The sequence below is a fragment of the Cyprinus carpio genome, chromosome B25, assembly GCF_018340385.1.
Source record: "Cyprinus carpio isolate SPL01 chromosome B25, ASM1834038v1, whole genome shotgun sequence".
NCBI classification, from domain to species: Eukaryota; Metazoa; Chordata; class Actinopteri; order Cypriniformes; family Cyprinidae; genus Cyprinus; species Cyprinus carpio.
This window is the reverse complement of record NC_056621.1, coordinates 4,387,612-4,404,472: the sequence shown is the minus strand read 5'-3', so window position 1 is coordinate 4,404,472 and position 16,861 is coordinate 4,387,612. Positions and strand designations below refer to the sequence as shown.

Sequence of the window (16,861 nt, the reverse complement as noted above, 5' to 3'; positions counted from 1 at the left end):
TTAAAATATGACGTTAACGTTCTGCTTTTTCATACAGCACAGGGACGTCGACAGGCAAATAACGCTATTAAACCATACAAATAACGGTGAAATATTTACAAGCTTTAAATAAATAGTAGAGAAACATAAAGATTTTAGTATAACGTTTGAAACTGTGTTTATTTTCGCCGATAAATTCAGTATGGCAACGACGCGGTTACCTGCCATCTTGAACAGGTTCTTCTTCCGGTATACGGTCTCCAGCGCGCCCTAGTGAACGGGAGTGACGTCACCGCAGGACATGCTTACAGAATAGAACGCTGTATGTATCATTGCTAGACAAATACAACACAAAATACATTAATAATATATTATTACAGAATAACAATTAAAAATAAAAAGGAAGCAAAACCATACCAGTATAAGAAATTTTAAAAAGTTTTGAAATAGGCTACTGCCTGAAGATTCAAACATTTTAGATTTTGGCGTATAAACTTGTTGTGAAGAAATTTCCTCAAAAAAAGTTTCTATTTCTCTTTAGCTTTATTAATTTTACACTGCAAAATGAAAATAAAAAAATACAATGAATGTCATGTAGATGCACTTTCCAGGTTTCCACAGTTTTATTTATTTGTATTTTTAAAATTATTTCAAAAGACACTCACTCGAGATTGGAGAATTTTTTTAATCATTATAAATATTTAATACCTTATGTGTACATACACTCTTAAAAATAAAGGTGCTTCACAATGCCATAGAATAACTTTTTTTGTCTAAATTGTTCTATAAAGAACCATTTACATCTGAAGAAACTTTCTGTTTCACAAGAGGTTAAGATTATAAAAAGGTAAGAAAGAGATGGTCTTTAAAGAACCTTTGACTGAATGGTGCTTTTTGGAACCAAAAATGTTTTTTTTTTCTATGGCATCGCTCTGAAGAACCTTTTAAGCACCTTTATTTTTAATGGTGTATGCAATTAATCAGGTGAGTAAATTAAATTATAAATCAATTATTATGAATTTTAATTGAGGTTGAAAACAGGATGCAGAATTGCAAATCAAATTTCAATGCAAGAAAGTTCAATACTATTAACTGACATCAAAATAAATTATTATTTTTAATTTATAACTGGAAAAACAAAGTTTGTAAAGACATACTTTAAAATATTGGCAGGAAAAAAACTTTGTTTGAAATTTTTACAATTAATTTAAAAGGTTTATCAGTACACATGATCCTGTGAATAGGTTTTGATTCTCAATTAATTTGTAAAAAAAAAAAATCTAAATTAATTTGCAGATTTGTATTGCTTTATACATGCAACTAAAAAAAATCAGTTTTCTTCATGTCGTTAAACGGAAACATTCAGTTTTTTAAATATCTGCAACCAGTAATGACACACACAAACATGCACATCTATCTAAAACAAACACACATGCATGCACTTCTTAATTTACTGGAATGTATGATAAGACATCAATCAGCATGCAGTGAAAAGACACACCTGCTGAAAGAGAAAGAGGAAATACAAGCCTTTTCTTATGGTTTTTGTGTGAAATATAATCTGAAAATGTTTTAGAGGTTAATGTATTGGGGTTTTATTTTGCTAACAACTTATTTTAGCAGTAAAAAAAGTTTAACGCAAGGCCTAAAAGCACAGTGTCTGTCATCATTTGGTTATAGATTTTACTGAATGTCATGGTCTCAATGACTTTAGTCAACAATAGCCATATACAGCCGAAGTAAGACATGCTGTAGCTTCACACACACACACACAGACACACACACACACACACATTCATTGTGGACAGGGTCACATGTGTGCAGCCACACAGCTACGCTCACATTTAGACGAAGTGCATTAACACAGCCAGATGTTTCTTTGTCTTTCCAGCCTCAAGCTCTCTTTTTCTTGCCTGCGTCCTCCCGAACAATCCACGCAGTGTGTCGTGGGAAGAACGGGCGTGTTGTTCAGGTCAAACAGAGGAAAAAAGAGAGACAGAGAAAGCGAGAGAGAGAGAAAGATGCTCCAGCTGTGAGTAAAAACAACAAAACTGCATTTGATTGGGAGGGGGTCGGATGGACACAGGGTCATTGTTTGTAAAGAGGTCGCGGATAAAGAGACGAGAGAAACAGATCACTCAGCTCATGCAGTGATAAATGATGGCGTTACACCTCATTCATTCACAATCCCTCAACCAATAACACAACCAATGTGATGCCGCAATATTTTTAAGACTGAATCATGAAAAACTGCATGAAAAGATACAAATGTCATGTATTATTATTATACTGTACAAAATCATTATATTACCATATATACTTCATAAAAAGTAACAAAAATAAGTCAAATAAAATAATAGCTGTAGTATCGGATGGTATCATGCTAGTTCAATTTCAAAATTCAAATACCATGTTATTCTTAAATGTAAATGATAAATGAACTAAATGGTGGTAAAACTATTTTCATTCAGAATTTCTAGTAAATTTCACAAATAATTGCAAAGAAATATGAAGTAACACTGAATCGAACATTAAATTTTGAAGTATAAAGGCTGGAATATTTTATATATAGCTTATTATAGTGTAAAATGTAATCTTTGTTTTATTTACAACTTAAAAAAATTTTTCAAAGTGTACCATGGTATTTATAAAAGTACCTAAAATCACTCTAAAAATTCACAGCTATAATTTGAACCTGTAAACGTCGCAAAAAAACAAAACAAAACAACAACAACTGCCAGTTATATGACAACAGTCATGCTGTTATGTTCATGGCAACACTGGGTAAGTAATAATTAATTATTACAACTTTAACAGTGTAATTAGATTACTGTACTAATTACTTTTTCTAAAAGGTATTACTAATTATAGTCTAGTTTCTAAATCTCATATCAGCCTCCACAAGGACAGACATGAACTGCTCTTTTAATTCTTTCAAATACATAGGCAAATATAAAATAGCATACATGATTGATCAAAGTATTTACATTTAAACATACATTAGATGTTGGATATGGATGTAAAATCCATTATTTGTTTATATTTAATTGTTCTAACATCTATAGCCTATTTACTGTAATGCAGTTAGTACTTCAGAAGTAGGCTAACCGTAATTAAATTGCAGAAAAAATATAAAACGTAAAAGACATTTGATTTCAGTAATGAATCAATACATTTCACCCAACACTGGTGTATGTGTCTGTTTATTTAAGTTTCTTTGTTTGTCTATTTCAATTGCATCAATGTCGGGGTTGTAGTTTAACGGGAAATCATACATTTGAGAAGACATGTTTCATGTAGTTGGCCTTTCATATGTAATAAATTACCACGTCTAAACCGGATTGAAAATCTTTATTATTGGTGGGGGGTAGCCTATGCTTGTCTTTCCTCTGAGCGCGCGCGCACGGCGCGAGTGGAGCGAGAGCGCGCAGAGAAGGACGTTGAGCGCGTTTCACTGAAAGAGGCTCGAGCGCAAATCCTTCTCACAGGATAATTTTTACCGATTAAAAAATATTCTCTAACTTCAAATGACTATTTCTCATGAAACAAGTCTGTAATTATGTATCGCGGTTATAACTAAACGAAATCATCGGGGAAAACTGGAATATGCCTCCACCTGACATCCAAAGGTAACATCTCCTCAGAGAACGAATTTGTGTTTTTCGCGAGAAACTGAAACAAATGCGCGGTTTTAAGTTATATTAAACAATAATCCAGATGAGACACTGATACTGAGCTTGTTCCGCGGAACTCAGTGTTTTGTAAAGATAATTGTGCGTCAGGTTGGGATGATGAGCGTCTGAAGCGCACGCGACTCCCGCCGCTCCGCTCCGTCCGTTAATGTTCATGGAGTTTATAAGCGGGAGCCGCTAGAATGGAAACCGTGATTGATGAAACCGAGGCCCTACAGAGATTCTTCGAAGGTAAGACAGTTTACTGATCACCTGTTGATGCGACAGTTCAACCATAGTTTAAAAAGATTATGAGTTACAGTGATGTATCAGATGGTAATACCATGGTACTAGTGATCGTGTCCATACCTGATCTAATCTAAAAGGCTGATTATATACAAAACCTATCATAAGGGTATTTTTTTTTTAAATTGTTATTTTAAGACCATCTGAATGCTGAATAAATAAGCTTTCCATCATTGATACATGGTTTGTTAGGATAGGACAGTATTTGGCTGAGATACAACTATTTGGGTGCAAAAAAATAATAATAATTTAAGAAAATCGCCTTTAAAATTGTCCAAATGAAGGTCTTACCCATGCATATTACTGATCAAAAATTAAGTTTTGATATATTTACAGTAGGAAAGTTACAAAATATCTTCATGGAACATGATCTTTACTTTATATCCTACAGATTTTTGGCATAAAATAAAAATCGATCATTTTGACCCATACAGTGTATTGTTGGCTATTGCTACAAATATAGCTGTGCTGCTTATGACTCGTTTTGTGCTCCAGGGTCACATATATGTCTAAAACAACCTGACTGCATTAGGTTACACCTATAAAAGTAAGCGATTGTAACATCAAGTAGAAATATTTAAAAAACAAAACATGGTTTTTTGTCCAAAAACATGGTATTACCATGCATTGAAGAACTTGGTGTTGTTTTGGTATACGTCCAAAAACATGCTGGTATTTTTTGTTACTTTTTGCTTGTGATCAAATAAAAATTTGATTATATACTGTGTATGTTTACTTATATATTACATAAAAATATCATAGCATTTTTTCTTATTTACCTGAAACAATACAGAAAAAAACCCTCTAGTTAGTGATAATGTTTGTTCTTGAATGTTCTACACTTATTTCTCAATTTTCTACAGCTAAAGCTCAGTATCAATACATATTCCAGTAAAGGCTCTTGCTAACGTCAGTTGTTTTCCAATGTGTTGTTAGGTATTTTACCACCACGTGTCCACTGGTGAAGTTTTTTTTTTTTAAGAACTTGTGTTTCAAACATTATTCCTGTGTGAGAAGGATTAACTGTGTTATGCTGGATTTGTTTGGGGGGGAGAGACACAAAAAGCCACCAGTGAGGTCAGACGGGCAGAAGGCAGTGAAGGAATGTTGGGGAAGGGCGGAAAGGTGGAGAGGATCGCAGAGAAAGAGATGATGTACGGATGCAGGGAGCGAAGGATGGAATCCAGAGGAGAGAGAAGGAGGGGTTTGAGGAGAAACACTGGGAAGGACAGAGGAATGTGATAAATGGTGTGTTTGTAATGGTTAAGACAGACATTGAAAACAGGAGAATTAAAGAGAGAGATGGATTAATGAATAGGCTAGATTGCTGGGAGTGTTGGGCAAGAACAAAATAAAATATATATTTACAAAATCTGAGCGAATGGATTGGAAATTTGTGGGTACGGTTTATTTATCCGTGGGCACGATTTGTTAAACCAAGGGAACAGTTTAAGAATTTGTGAGTATGGTTTATAAACTGAGGCGACGGATTGTTTTTTTCTCCTACAGGTGACTTCTCCAGCTCCGTACTATTGAAAATAATGAGACAAAAATATCTAGATGAATTACAGTAAAGACAATCTGAAAATTAAAAAAAAAAAAACAGTAATGAGAATCACTATTGGGAATAATGAGAAAAAAATATCTGGTTACATTACAGTAGTGACAATTCGACAATTTTTTAAGAAATTACATTAATTAGAATTACTATTGAGAAGTATGAGAACAAAAAATATACATTGCAGTAAAGACATACAGTAATAAGATTCCCTATTGTGCAATAATGACAATTTTTTAAGAAGTTACAGAAATTCATGCATTTAGCAATAATTTTATCCAAAGCGACTTTACAGTGCATTCAGGCTATCAATGAATCACTATTGAAAATAATGAGAACAAAAATATAAAAAAAATAAACAATATTTTAAAAAAAATTACAAAAATAATAAACAAAATGAGAACAAAAATATACATTATGGTAATGATATTTTTTAAAATATTACAGTAATGATTATCACTACTGAGAATAAGGAGAGTTACAGAAAATATCTATTGACAGTTTGGAGAGAAACTGTCTTGAAAACAATATAAAAACCATAAAGGTCCTAAAACAAAGACTTCATTTGTAATTTCGCATGTAATTACCTTTTCCTTTTGATTTTGGGGGTTAAATGTAACCTGGATGTGGGTGATTCATGCACCCTTTTAAGCATTACTTGTAATTACAGTGTTGATTTATTGCCTTCTGCTTCTTTTTCATCACTCTTTCTCATCGTCATCTTTCTTTTCTTCAGAAAGATTTGACTCACCCCTCTGTTTTAACTTTACTGTCCTCTCAGAGTGGTCAAATTCATTTCTCTGTCATTCTTGGCAGATAAAAGCCATAGTTGTTAATGTCAGGTTCTGCGATGAACTGTTTATTTTGGTGGGATTTTCCAACCATAATTTGTGGTGCTTCATTAGGCGTGAGTGTGTTTTCTCAGAGCAGGTGTAAGGGTTTGTATATATGACAGCGTTTCACTGTAAACACTGTTGACTTCATTGGGCTCTGGAGTTCACGGCCGTCAAGCAATGCTCTTTAACGAGAATTTCACATGTTTACATTCTTCAGTTGGGGAGTGGTCCCGACCGAAACCCTGCTGCCTCTGAACTAGAGATGATCTGACGTGCTAGAAATGTCCTCATATGACAGTATCAGATAGTATGTGATGTGAATTATGAATAATTGTGGCGTGGATGCACTTATTTTATGTAAATATATAAAAAAAATCAGGTGTCTGTGTATGGCTTGTTTGTGCTTTTGAGAACACTTAGTAAATCCTGATTGTGATTCATTCAGATTCTGTTGTCATTTTCTACTTTTTGACTCTGTGTGTATGTATTTGTGCGATTTAAATGATGGCTTGTTGTGTTTTTTGATTGTGCTCCACATCCACGATTCCCAATGAATGCTCTGTGTTTGTTTGTGTTTGTGTGTGTGTTGTGTGGAGGGTATCTTAAATGAACATCCATTGTGGAGTACAGCAACACAAAGCACAAAAGAAGAGGCAGATTGAGCTGTTTGTCTGTAGGGCTCATTTGACCCTCAGCTGTCCTAGAGGAAAATTTTATCGCTCAGAGGTCACTCTATCAAAGCTTGTTTCATTCAAATATCAACTTTGTCTTGGGTGTTTCCTCTGTCCTAGGAAGAAATCGAAATAGGCATTATAAGGATTTGATGAGAGATGTATGAGTTTATTGAGATTTCTGACTTTTTTCTGAGGTGATTTGGCAAATCTGAAAACAGTTTGATACCGTGTTTAGACCTCTTTGTGCCCCAGAGATGACATTACTGGGGACTTTTCTCAGAAGAAACATCAGAGAAGCAGAAGACTTCAGCAAAATTCTCAATTTGCTCTACATTTAAACTTATGAATGTCTAGTAGAAACAATTCAAAATGTTTCAAAGGGGTTTTTTCCCCAATTCAGAACAATTTTATTTTCATTCTTTAGAGCTGTCTGATTTTAGGTACATCATATTAATGTTGTAGATGAATAATAACTGAAATGACTTCATCAAAAGTCTCCATTTGCTCTCCATTTAATCTCATTGATGTCATGAAGTAACAATTTAGGCTTTTTTTTTTTCAGTTCAAAAATAATTAAGTTTTATTTTTTCTGAGCTGTCTGGTTTTACGTAAATCATTAAAATAGTGTAGAAGAATGAAATATCACTGAAATATTTACTTAATGATTTTTCTACAGTATCAACTGAATAATGTAATATTAATATTGATATACATTAACTGAGCTAAAAGAATATTGAGGGGAAAAAACTTATTTCAGGTATTTGCAAAGGCAAAATTTATAATTTTCTTTTAGCATAACTTGAAGTACTAAAATAACTAAAACGGAAATAAATATGAATAAGAACTAAATAGACAAAAAATCATAAAAAAAAATAGAAAACCACAACAAACTTACTAAAACTATAAAAATATAAAAATAAAATTTAGAATATGACTTAAAAGCTACAGTATAATCAATGATTAGTAATGATTTGTGACACATCGCTTGTCTCATTCTGGTGAATACATTTGTAAGGAATGGACCCACATTCTCGGAGTAAACAAACAGCCCTGATAAACGGATTCTGTGTTTCTTTATTCGCAAGGAAGGCTCGGCGAATGAGGGTGTTGAAAGGAATTCTGGGAAACGGTTACTGGCTCCTGTTCCTTCAGTTCTGAGAGGCGTGGATTGGATGGTTTTCAGATATTTACCTAAAGATAACTACCACAGAACCCCCCGTGACATAAGAGCGCTCAGAAAGCATTTTAGCCCGACTGAATGTAGCCATAAGCTGCTTACAGAGGGTCCGCATGCCCCTCTCTCTAATGCACCGCATCATTCTTGGCATACCTACAACACTATTAAAAATCAGAATGAGGTGCGAGTAATGTTTCTTTCTCTCTCGTGTCTCTTTTTTGCTATCGCTGCCTCATTCCGACTCCATTAGTGTGACAGTGTGCAGACAGGGCGAGGAAGAGAGATAACAGACTTAGACGCACACACAGATGGACACACACAACACACACACTCATACATGCTGTGGGTGGGGTGAGATAAGGGCAGAGCACAGGTCATACAAACACACACACACACACACATGCAACATGCACAAGCAGTAACACACGTATGGGTTTTTGCAAACATTAAGCACATAGCGACTGTGTTGTAAGGAGCTGATTGGTCGAACAATTAGCGTAGGAGTTGATGTTTTGGTTAATTAGTATTACTCAGTATTTAAATGTATAATTACACTGTAACAAGGACCCCTTAAAATAAAGTGTAACCCGGTTTTTATATTTACAGTAAATAGGTTTATCATAGGGCCTCCCCCTCATAAGAAGTCATGTTCCGCAGGGGCCTCACACAGTTGCGTGGTTTGCATGGAGCCTAAACACGCCACTGCACTTATTGTGAGAGGATTTGAGCAGGTTAGGTCTCATTTAACCTGACGTCAGTAAGTCATGGATCACTCTTGTGTGCAGGTACAGATGGTTCCTGGGGCTGATGATGGAGGGAATAGTTTGGCCGTTGCGCGTGGTCTCTCTCAAGTAACAGTGTATTGCTGTCACTGGAATGCATTGTGTTTGAGCAGCCAGGCCTGGAACATTCACATGCCAATTCAATTACAACAAACCAAAAATTACACACTTTCCACATTTCAGGTGACTGTGATCCGTTTCCCACATGCTTCCTTTTATTGGAACTCAAGTGATTTGTGTGCTATGTTATTTTAGTATTATATACATACTATTTATTTATATTTTGAATTTTTATATTTTTAACATTTTAGTCATTTTTAAAAAAGTATTCATGTATTCATTGTTATTTTTGATTTTATATAGATTATATATATATATATATATATATATATATATATATTTCTGTTTAGCTTTATATTAATTTCAGTTTAGTTTTAGTAGCTAATTGCAACTTAAGCACTTCAACTTCAACTAATTAAAGCAATTTCAGTTAGTTTGTTGCCAAGGCAACATTTCTAATTGTTTTTTTTTTTTTCAGTTTAACTTTTTAATCTAATATTTATAATTTATTTGATTTCAGCTTTATTTGAATTAACAAATATTATTTTTTAATAGTTTTAGTTTGCACATAGAATATGTATTTTTTATTATATTATATTATATTATATTATATTATATTATATTATATTATATTATATTATAATAATTATGTAAATATCTTTAATTAAAAGTAATAATTAGTCATTAATTATACTAATTTAGGTTTCACAAACTTTAAGCTCGAATAACATGCTTCATCACTGAAAGCAATGATAACTTGGCATTTAAGTGAGTCAGATGTGGATTTAGTAACCTAAATGATTTAGTGAGTAAAAAATGATTCATCACACTGATTCAAACCAGTAACTCCTGAGCATGTGTGAATATTTCTTTTAAAGAATTAGTTTATAAGAGTCATTTGCATTGCTTGTGAATCAGATTACACTGGTTGTGTTTTTTGTTTTTGCATGCAGTTACATGTGCTGACCTTTTTATTTTTTGAAAATAGGACATGTAAACTCGTGTGGCTGATCAGACCACACCAGATAATCTGGCTAGTGACTCGGCATGTTAGTAGAGATTAATCTGGGGTGCTGGGGTTAAAATTGGGCCGAGATCTTGGCAGTGGCGAAGCTTGTGGGACTGTTACTATATTACACCCCTCTGAAAATGTGTCATTCCTTGAATTCCTCATTGTTACCCGACTTTTACATGTTTCCTTTTTCTGCTGACAGTATGAAGGCATTAAGTGCTCTTTAGCACTCTGTTTGTCCCTCTCTTGTGCTTGTGGAGGGTAGGTAAGCTGCTCAGGTCGGCCGGGGCATTCAGTGCTGGTGGCCGACTAGATCTGTGTGTGGTGGCCTGGTACAGCTCTGTCTCATGACTGAGACCTAATCCTGCATTACAACACACACACACACATTCATGTAACCATGGACCTGCCAACTGAGGTCCGAGATGGAAAGGTGTATGTTGTTTGGAGGGATATGAGAGACGTACCGGGTGTTATACACACATCTTCAGTTTTATAGGTTGTATCCATCCTAAAACAAAATGCTGTGGCTTCGAGCAGGTACTGTCTCTCTTTCTCACACCGTTTTTCTAGAATCATTTTTAGTGCCTTTTTTATTGATTGTTGCTATTTACCTTTCACATTCCCAGACCTCGTTCATTTGTCCGGTATGCATGTATGTGTATGCGTGATAGTGTATAAGTGTGGGTATTTCTGTGTGAACACATTTTCATATGTGTGTTGTGTGTTTATATGGTCAAGATTATTTTAAAGCTTAACTATTAAGCTTTAGCATGTAGCCTATCCAGCAGTATTTGTACTAAAGGCAAGAATGATTCTTAAAATTAAAATGATTCAAAATTCAAAAACAAATGAATCTTAAAATGTTTAAAATGTAGTGATTTGACTTGCGAATACAATGAAAGATACGTTAAAGGAGGAACCAAAACCATTTAATATCACAGAGACTTGGGGGTGGGAACTTAAGGTAGTAGGCAACCACCCTAGCCACAGCATAGCAAAAACACTCAGAACACCTTAGAAACTCGATAGCAACCACCTTATCATCATGTTGGCTTTTGGCCTACAAATTGACGTCACGTTTAAACAGTTGAAACCAGTGTTATTATAATTTACTCAAAACAAATCCATAAAAAGTTGTTATTTGAAACAAACATTAACCGAAATAAAATATTAAGAAAACTTTTTTTAAATTTTATTTCTAATTTTACTTTTGTTTTTGCTTAATGAACTAAAATAACTAAAACTAAAACTAAAATACAAATGACTAAAATCCTTATAAATATATTTAAAAATAATAATAAATATAAAAACTAAATTGCCAAAACTTAAAAATTAAAATAACACTGACTGAAACACAAAATGTCCCGAAGAAACTTACTTTCATTTTTAGATTCTCTTGAGCCTGATGACAATATCTGTCAAAGTTTTGTCTGATTTTACAGTTCTCTTATCAGGTCAATAATTGTGCAAATGTTTTCCTCTGTAACTGTGTGGATACTCAGATGAATGCTGTATTGTAGGGCATTCTGGGTAGTGTTTACCATTTGATAATCTAATGGACTTCGCTCTATTATACTTTACTCTGGTGTGAATTAGAGCTTAATGATTAACATTAGGGATGTAACGGTTAAATGCAAGCCGGTTGAAAATCGATTAAAATATGTGATGATTCAAATCGGTTCAGATGCTAAACAAAACGCAATTCAGTTGAGGGTAGGAGTTTATATGAATGTATGTCTGAGGGGAACTTGCTGTCTTTAGAAAAGTTGAGATGGTATTTTTTCTTTTCATCTTGCTTCTGTATAATGCATATTAAAGTTCATAAGTGCAGCGCTGCTTTGTTTACAGCAGAAACCAAGGAAATGCTTTATGCGCCACCTGCTGGCAGAGAGTGAATCTGCGTCTCATTCAGCTCATCTGATGTTTCGGTTTCATGTAAATATTTTTTATGTATAGTTTCACAAAACTGGTCAAACCATTCTGTTTTAGCAAAATTATACAATCTAATTTAGATTAAAAACTGCTCATGATGAATGTATGCAGCATCTTTGTTTGGATCATGATTAAAATGCAGTGGTTGCCTCTAATTTTAAATGAAAAGAGCACAGACAAAGCCTTATTTTGTTTATATGAAGAGATTTTCTTGTCTTGTTACTTAATCACTTTAATTGATTTTTAGTTTTGTTATTTATATTTACATTTTGTTATTTAGCAGACACTTTTATCCAAAGCGACTTACAAATGAGGACAATAGAAGCAATCAAAACTAACAAAAGAGCAATAATGTGCAAGTGCTATATTAGTGTATTATTATAGTGTTATATTTCAATTTCACAAAGAAACGTGCAGCATTTTGTCCAAGCAATAATAAAAGGACACGTTTTTTTTATAATTTGTCTTAAATCTCATTTTGTAAAAAAACAAAAAAAACAATTGTCAATCAAATCGAATCGTGTAATCAAAATCATAAATCGAATTGTGAGTTGAGTGACTCGTTACATCCCTAATGTAACATGTACATGTCACATACAATGATCAGTTTCACATGAAGAGAAACAGAGCATGTATGTTTGTGTAGAGTGCAGAGGGAGGTAAAGAGAGATAGAGAGAGAGAGATATACATGGAGACAGAGGAAGGGATGTGTGGTATATTGTTGTCTGTAATTAATGAGCTCTTAAGGGAGCGGCTTTAGTTTGGCCCCTCTGTGATGCCAAATGCTTTAGTTCAGAATCATCGGTTCATACGAAACCTTCTTCAAATGACAAACAGGAAACAAATCAAAAGCTTTTTCATAAAGTTCAGTTACAGTGTGTTATACTGTGATACAGTTACTGTAACAAACAAGTTTGGAGTCAGATTTTTAAATGTTTTTGAAAGAAGTCTCTTCTACTCACCAAGGCTGCATTTGTTTAATAATAATACAGTAAACAGTAATATTGTGAAATAATACTACAATTTAAAATAACTCTTCAGTAACTGTTGAATTTGAATAGTTAAAAAAAAATATTCCTGTGATCAAAGCCGAATTTTCAGCATCATTACTCCTTCAGTCTTCAGTGTCACATGATCCTTCAGAAATCATTTTAATAATATGATTTTCTGAAGAACATTATTATTATCATATTGAAATCAGTTAATGTTTTTGTGGAAACTGTGGTACATTTTTATCAGGATTCTTTGATGAATAGAAAGTTTGACTGATCTAATGCATTGTTGCTGAATAAAAGTTTTCATTTCTTTTAAAAAAAAAAGCACTGACTTCATATTTTTGAACAGTGGTGTACATATTTCTGAACAATATAAATATTCATTAATATTAATATCAGTTGCTTGTAGAGCTGAAATATCAGCTTCATAAATGTTTGAAGTTGAACTATTGACATCACATATTGAAATCACATGGAACTATCAACTTCATAAACTGAGTTTTGATTCGCTGTGTTAAGCCAGACTGTGTTTGTTTGGTTGTGTTTAAATAAGCTTTGAACTGTTTAAAAAGAGTTGAGATGAGTTGAACTGTGGCATTTTGAGTTGATTTAGTAGTGCTTAAAAGATTGAAACGGGCACATGAAATTAATCTCTCTACACTGAACAAATATCAACTCGTGTCAACACAAACTCAGCAGTAGTGAACAAAGAAAAAGGGCTGTGAGCTTGCAGAATTAACTCAATGTGAATTATTTCACTGTATAACAGGTCACAGAGCACGAGCACACATACACAAGTGGTCTGAACAGGATCATTATTGAGAAAGCATTTTACAAAGAATGCGTTTCTCATCAGTTTGTTAAAATCACCTCCTTCTCTATTTTTTTGTCCAACAACTCTCTTGCTCTCTTGCTCTCTCTCGTCCTCTGCTCCCCCACTCTTGTTCCCGTCAGTCAATCTTGCCGCTGTTATCAGCACTGGCCTGGCAGATTTAACACAGGAGGATGGAAACATCTGGATCTTATTTAGTAAAATCATCCCTCTCTGTTTCTCTCTGCCCTGCTGGCACACTCATAAAACTATCCGAGCAGAGACCCCAACCGCTGCACCTCCAAACATTACATCAGCGCGGTTTTTTCCCTGCAGAGCAGAAGTTTCATCACTAAAAAAGTTAAGCACAGTTGCGATCACTCAAATGGCTTAAGGGAAGTGATTGCTTTGACTCTTGGATTATACCTGGTGTAAACATACACTGACAGACTTATAAATAGATCAGTCTGAGTAAACTCACATCCACAGAATTGAACCATGACATTTCACAGGTGGATCAAACCTGTTCATTGGTCACAGTGACAAGTTGGTTTGGGATATTTTGTGAGTCAGGATTATGTTGGCTTTCTTTAAATGGTGGCGTCTAGGTCAGGATATCCACTGGGGTGGGATGTGAACCCTCTCCGGCTGTGGGAGGCTGATGAACCAGAGAGTTTTCCCAACACTAACACTGGAATTCTTCACATTCCGTCTTCGTTAGTGGCCTAATCTATCAAAGAGAGAGAGAGGGGTTTAGTGGGGGTCTCTACATACTCGACTACACCTCCACCTGACCTTGGGCTGATTCCCCTCATTCTCTCCATCCTTTGCTGCCTTGCCTTGTTTTCTTTGTGTAATTTGTATATCTGTACTTGTGTCTGTATATTTATGCATTTAGCAAGACTTTTTATACAAAGCAACTTGCAAAGACTACTTTATCATTTCAGTATCAGGATTTTAGGTTGTAATATGGTTGTATAAAGAAAAGTGGGTGTGTGTTAGTAATATATATATATATATATATATATATATATATATATATATATATTATGTGGTGTATGATTTTTCGGCTTTCAGTTTTTTAATCTTCTCTTCATTTTTCATTTAAATGGATCTGCAGTGTAACAAATCATGACTCAAAATACATGTTCTTTTTTCTGCAGGCCTTGAGGGAAAAAGTGTTATTATTTATTTATTTATTGCAAATATTACAAAATATACAGCATGTTATTTACATTTACACCTAAGGAAAATAATACAACATTTGTATTTTCATTAGTTTTTTATTTATACATTTTTTCTTTTTTACATTCATAATGTTAAAATACATTAAATAAAAAAAAATACTAAATTATTAATAAGAATTTTTTTAGAGTTAACTTTCATATGGGTTCATAATGTGCAATAATAGCTATAAATTATACAAAGTATCATTTTTGACAAGTGATTGTATTTGGTGTTGAATCTACTGCACAATTTGATAGACAACAAATCATGTTCTGAAAATGATGTGTATTATGTATTTTATATATTTGTTGTATTTTAATTATACAAAGAGAAAGAGAAAGACAATGCAAGAGATTATGCAAGAAAAGGTGCTTTATTTGGCTTGAGTGTGCAGGGTCAGTCGGCCTGAGTGAGAGTGACCTATTGCAGGTGTTGCAATGGAGTGATTACAGCCATGGGTCATGTGGTGGAGATTTGGAGAAGGGGGCAGATGTATAGAGAGGCATGGATGGGAGGATAGAGAATCATGCACAACTGTCTGTTTCCATTGTTGGAGTCTGAATGAGAGATGTTGTGAAACACTGTCTTATCACTGTAGAAACAGTGCGTAGGAACATGATACTCATCCTCCTTTCTCACTCTCTTCTTCTACCTTTCTCTGTCTCTCACCCTCTACTTCCATTGCAGGTCATGATATTAACAGCTCTTTGGAGCCAACAAACTTTGACACAAGTATCCTGGAGGAATACATCAGCAAAGAGGACGACAGCACTGACATGTGAGAATCTGGAAACAGCTTGTACCACTCAGTACACCAAATTTCTTCTGTTGATGTGATTATTTTGATGATAATAAATCAAATCAGCTATCAGATGGTTATTTGTTTTCTCTCCTCTAGTTGTTTCACAGAGGTCCACAGCACCCCGGGACCCCAGTATCCCTCGCCCCAGGCCGGGGCATCCTCTTCGGTGGGGGTAGGGTGTGGCGTGAGCCCCCCCATCCCCCTGCGCCAGGGCACCGTCCCGTCTCTGCCCCAGCCCTGCCAGAACCCCTACCCGCCTCCACAACCGCTGGGCCACCTCAGACACAACTACTCCTGCCTGGGGCAACAGCAGAGCCAAACACCCCAACACCAACAGCCACACATCAAACCAGACCACTGCGGACAGTACGCAGCGGGGTAAGAGAAAACACATAGAGGAGCAAATATGGTGAAATATGTCAACAGATGGATTTTTTTTATACTATGTATATACTATATATAGTATAGAGCTATATAGATTATATAAAAACTCTCTCTCTCTTTCTCTCTCTCTATATATATATAAATAATTTTTTGAGCATTTTGCTGTATTTTTGCTCTTATGGCCACACTATCTAATGAGAAAACTCATAACTATTTTATGGGGTGGTGATTTTGTATGAATTTATACAATGGTATTTGTATGGAAACATACAGATATTTAGAGAAAAAGAGAGGCATGAAGGTCCACCCCTAAACCTAACTGTCAGTGGGTCATGAGCAGATTGTATGAAAATGTACAAATTCATAGAATAATTTTATATATATTATTTTACAACAAATTAAAGTAATTAAAGCAAATAAAAACTTCAAGTATTTATTATTATTATTATTATTATTAATTGTTCTATTTTATTTTAACATTTCAATTTAGATTAGTGTTAGATTGTTTAAAATATTAATAATGATTTATTTATTTATATAATTTTAATTCATCCTGCAGACGTATTGGAAGTTTGCTGAAGGCTCTGAGAAAGAGGCCGCAAAAACATACAAAGTCATATATTTTAGACACCAATACACGATAGCATAAAA

At 34.3% G+C, this 16,861-nt stretch overlaps 1 protein-coding gene across 9 annotated transcripts in view; it reads left to right on the top strand.

Moving 5' to 3' along the window:
* Positions 1 to 3,366: 3,366 nt before the first annotated feature.
* Positions 3,367 to 16,861, top strand: part of myrf (myelin regulatory factor) — a 29,551-nt gene continuing 16,056 nt past the window's right edge. For 6 of the 9 annotated variants that reach the window (XM_042753057.1, XM_042753064.1, XM_042753063.1 and 3 more), the window contains exons 1-3: positions 3,368 to 3,902; positions 15,712 to 15,802; positions 15,923 to 16,204. In XM_042753057.1, coding sequence (XP_042608991.1) covers positions 3,854 to 3,902; positions 15,712 to 15,802; positions 15,923 to 16,204 — 422 coding nt within the window. In that variant the 5' untranslated portion in view covers positions 3,368 to 3,853. Of the gene's footprint in view, positions 3,903 to 10,327; positions 10,596 to 15,711; positions 15,803 to 15,922; positions 16,205 to 16,861 lie in introns of those variants that run through there. The other 3 variants (XM_042753058.1, XM_042753055.1, XM_042753061.1) reach the window with 2 other exon arrangements.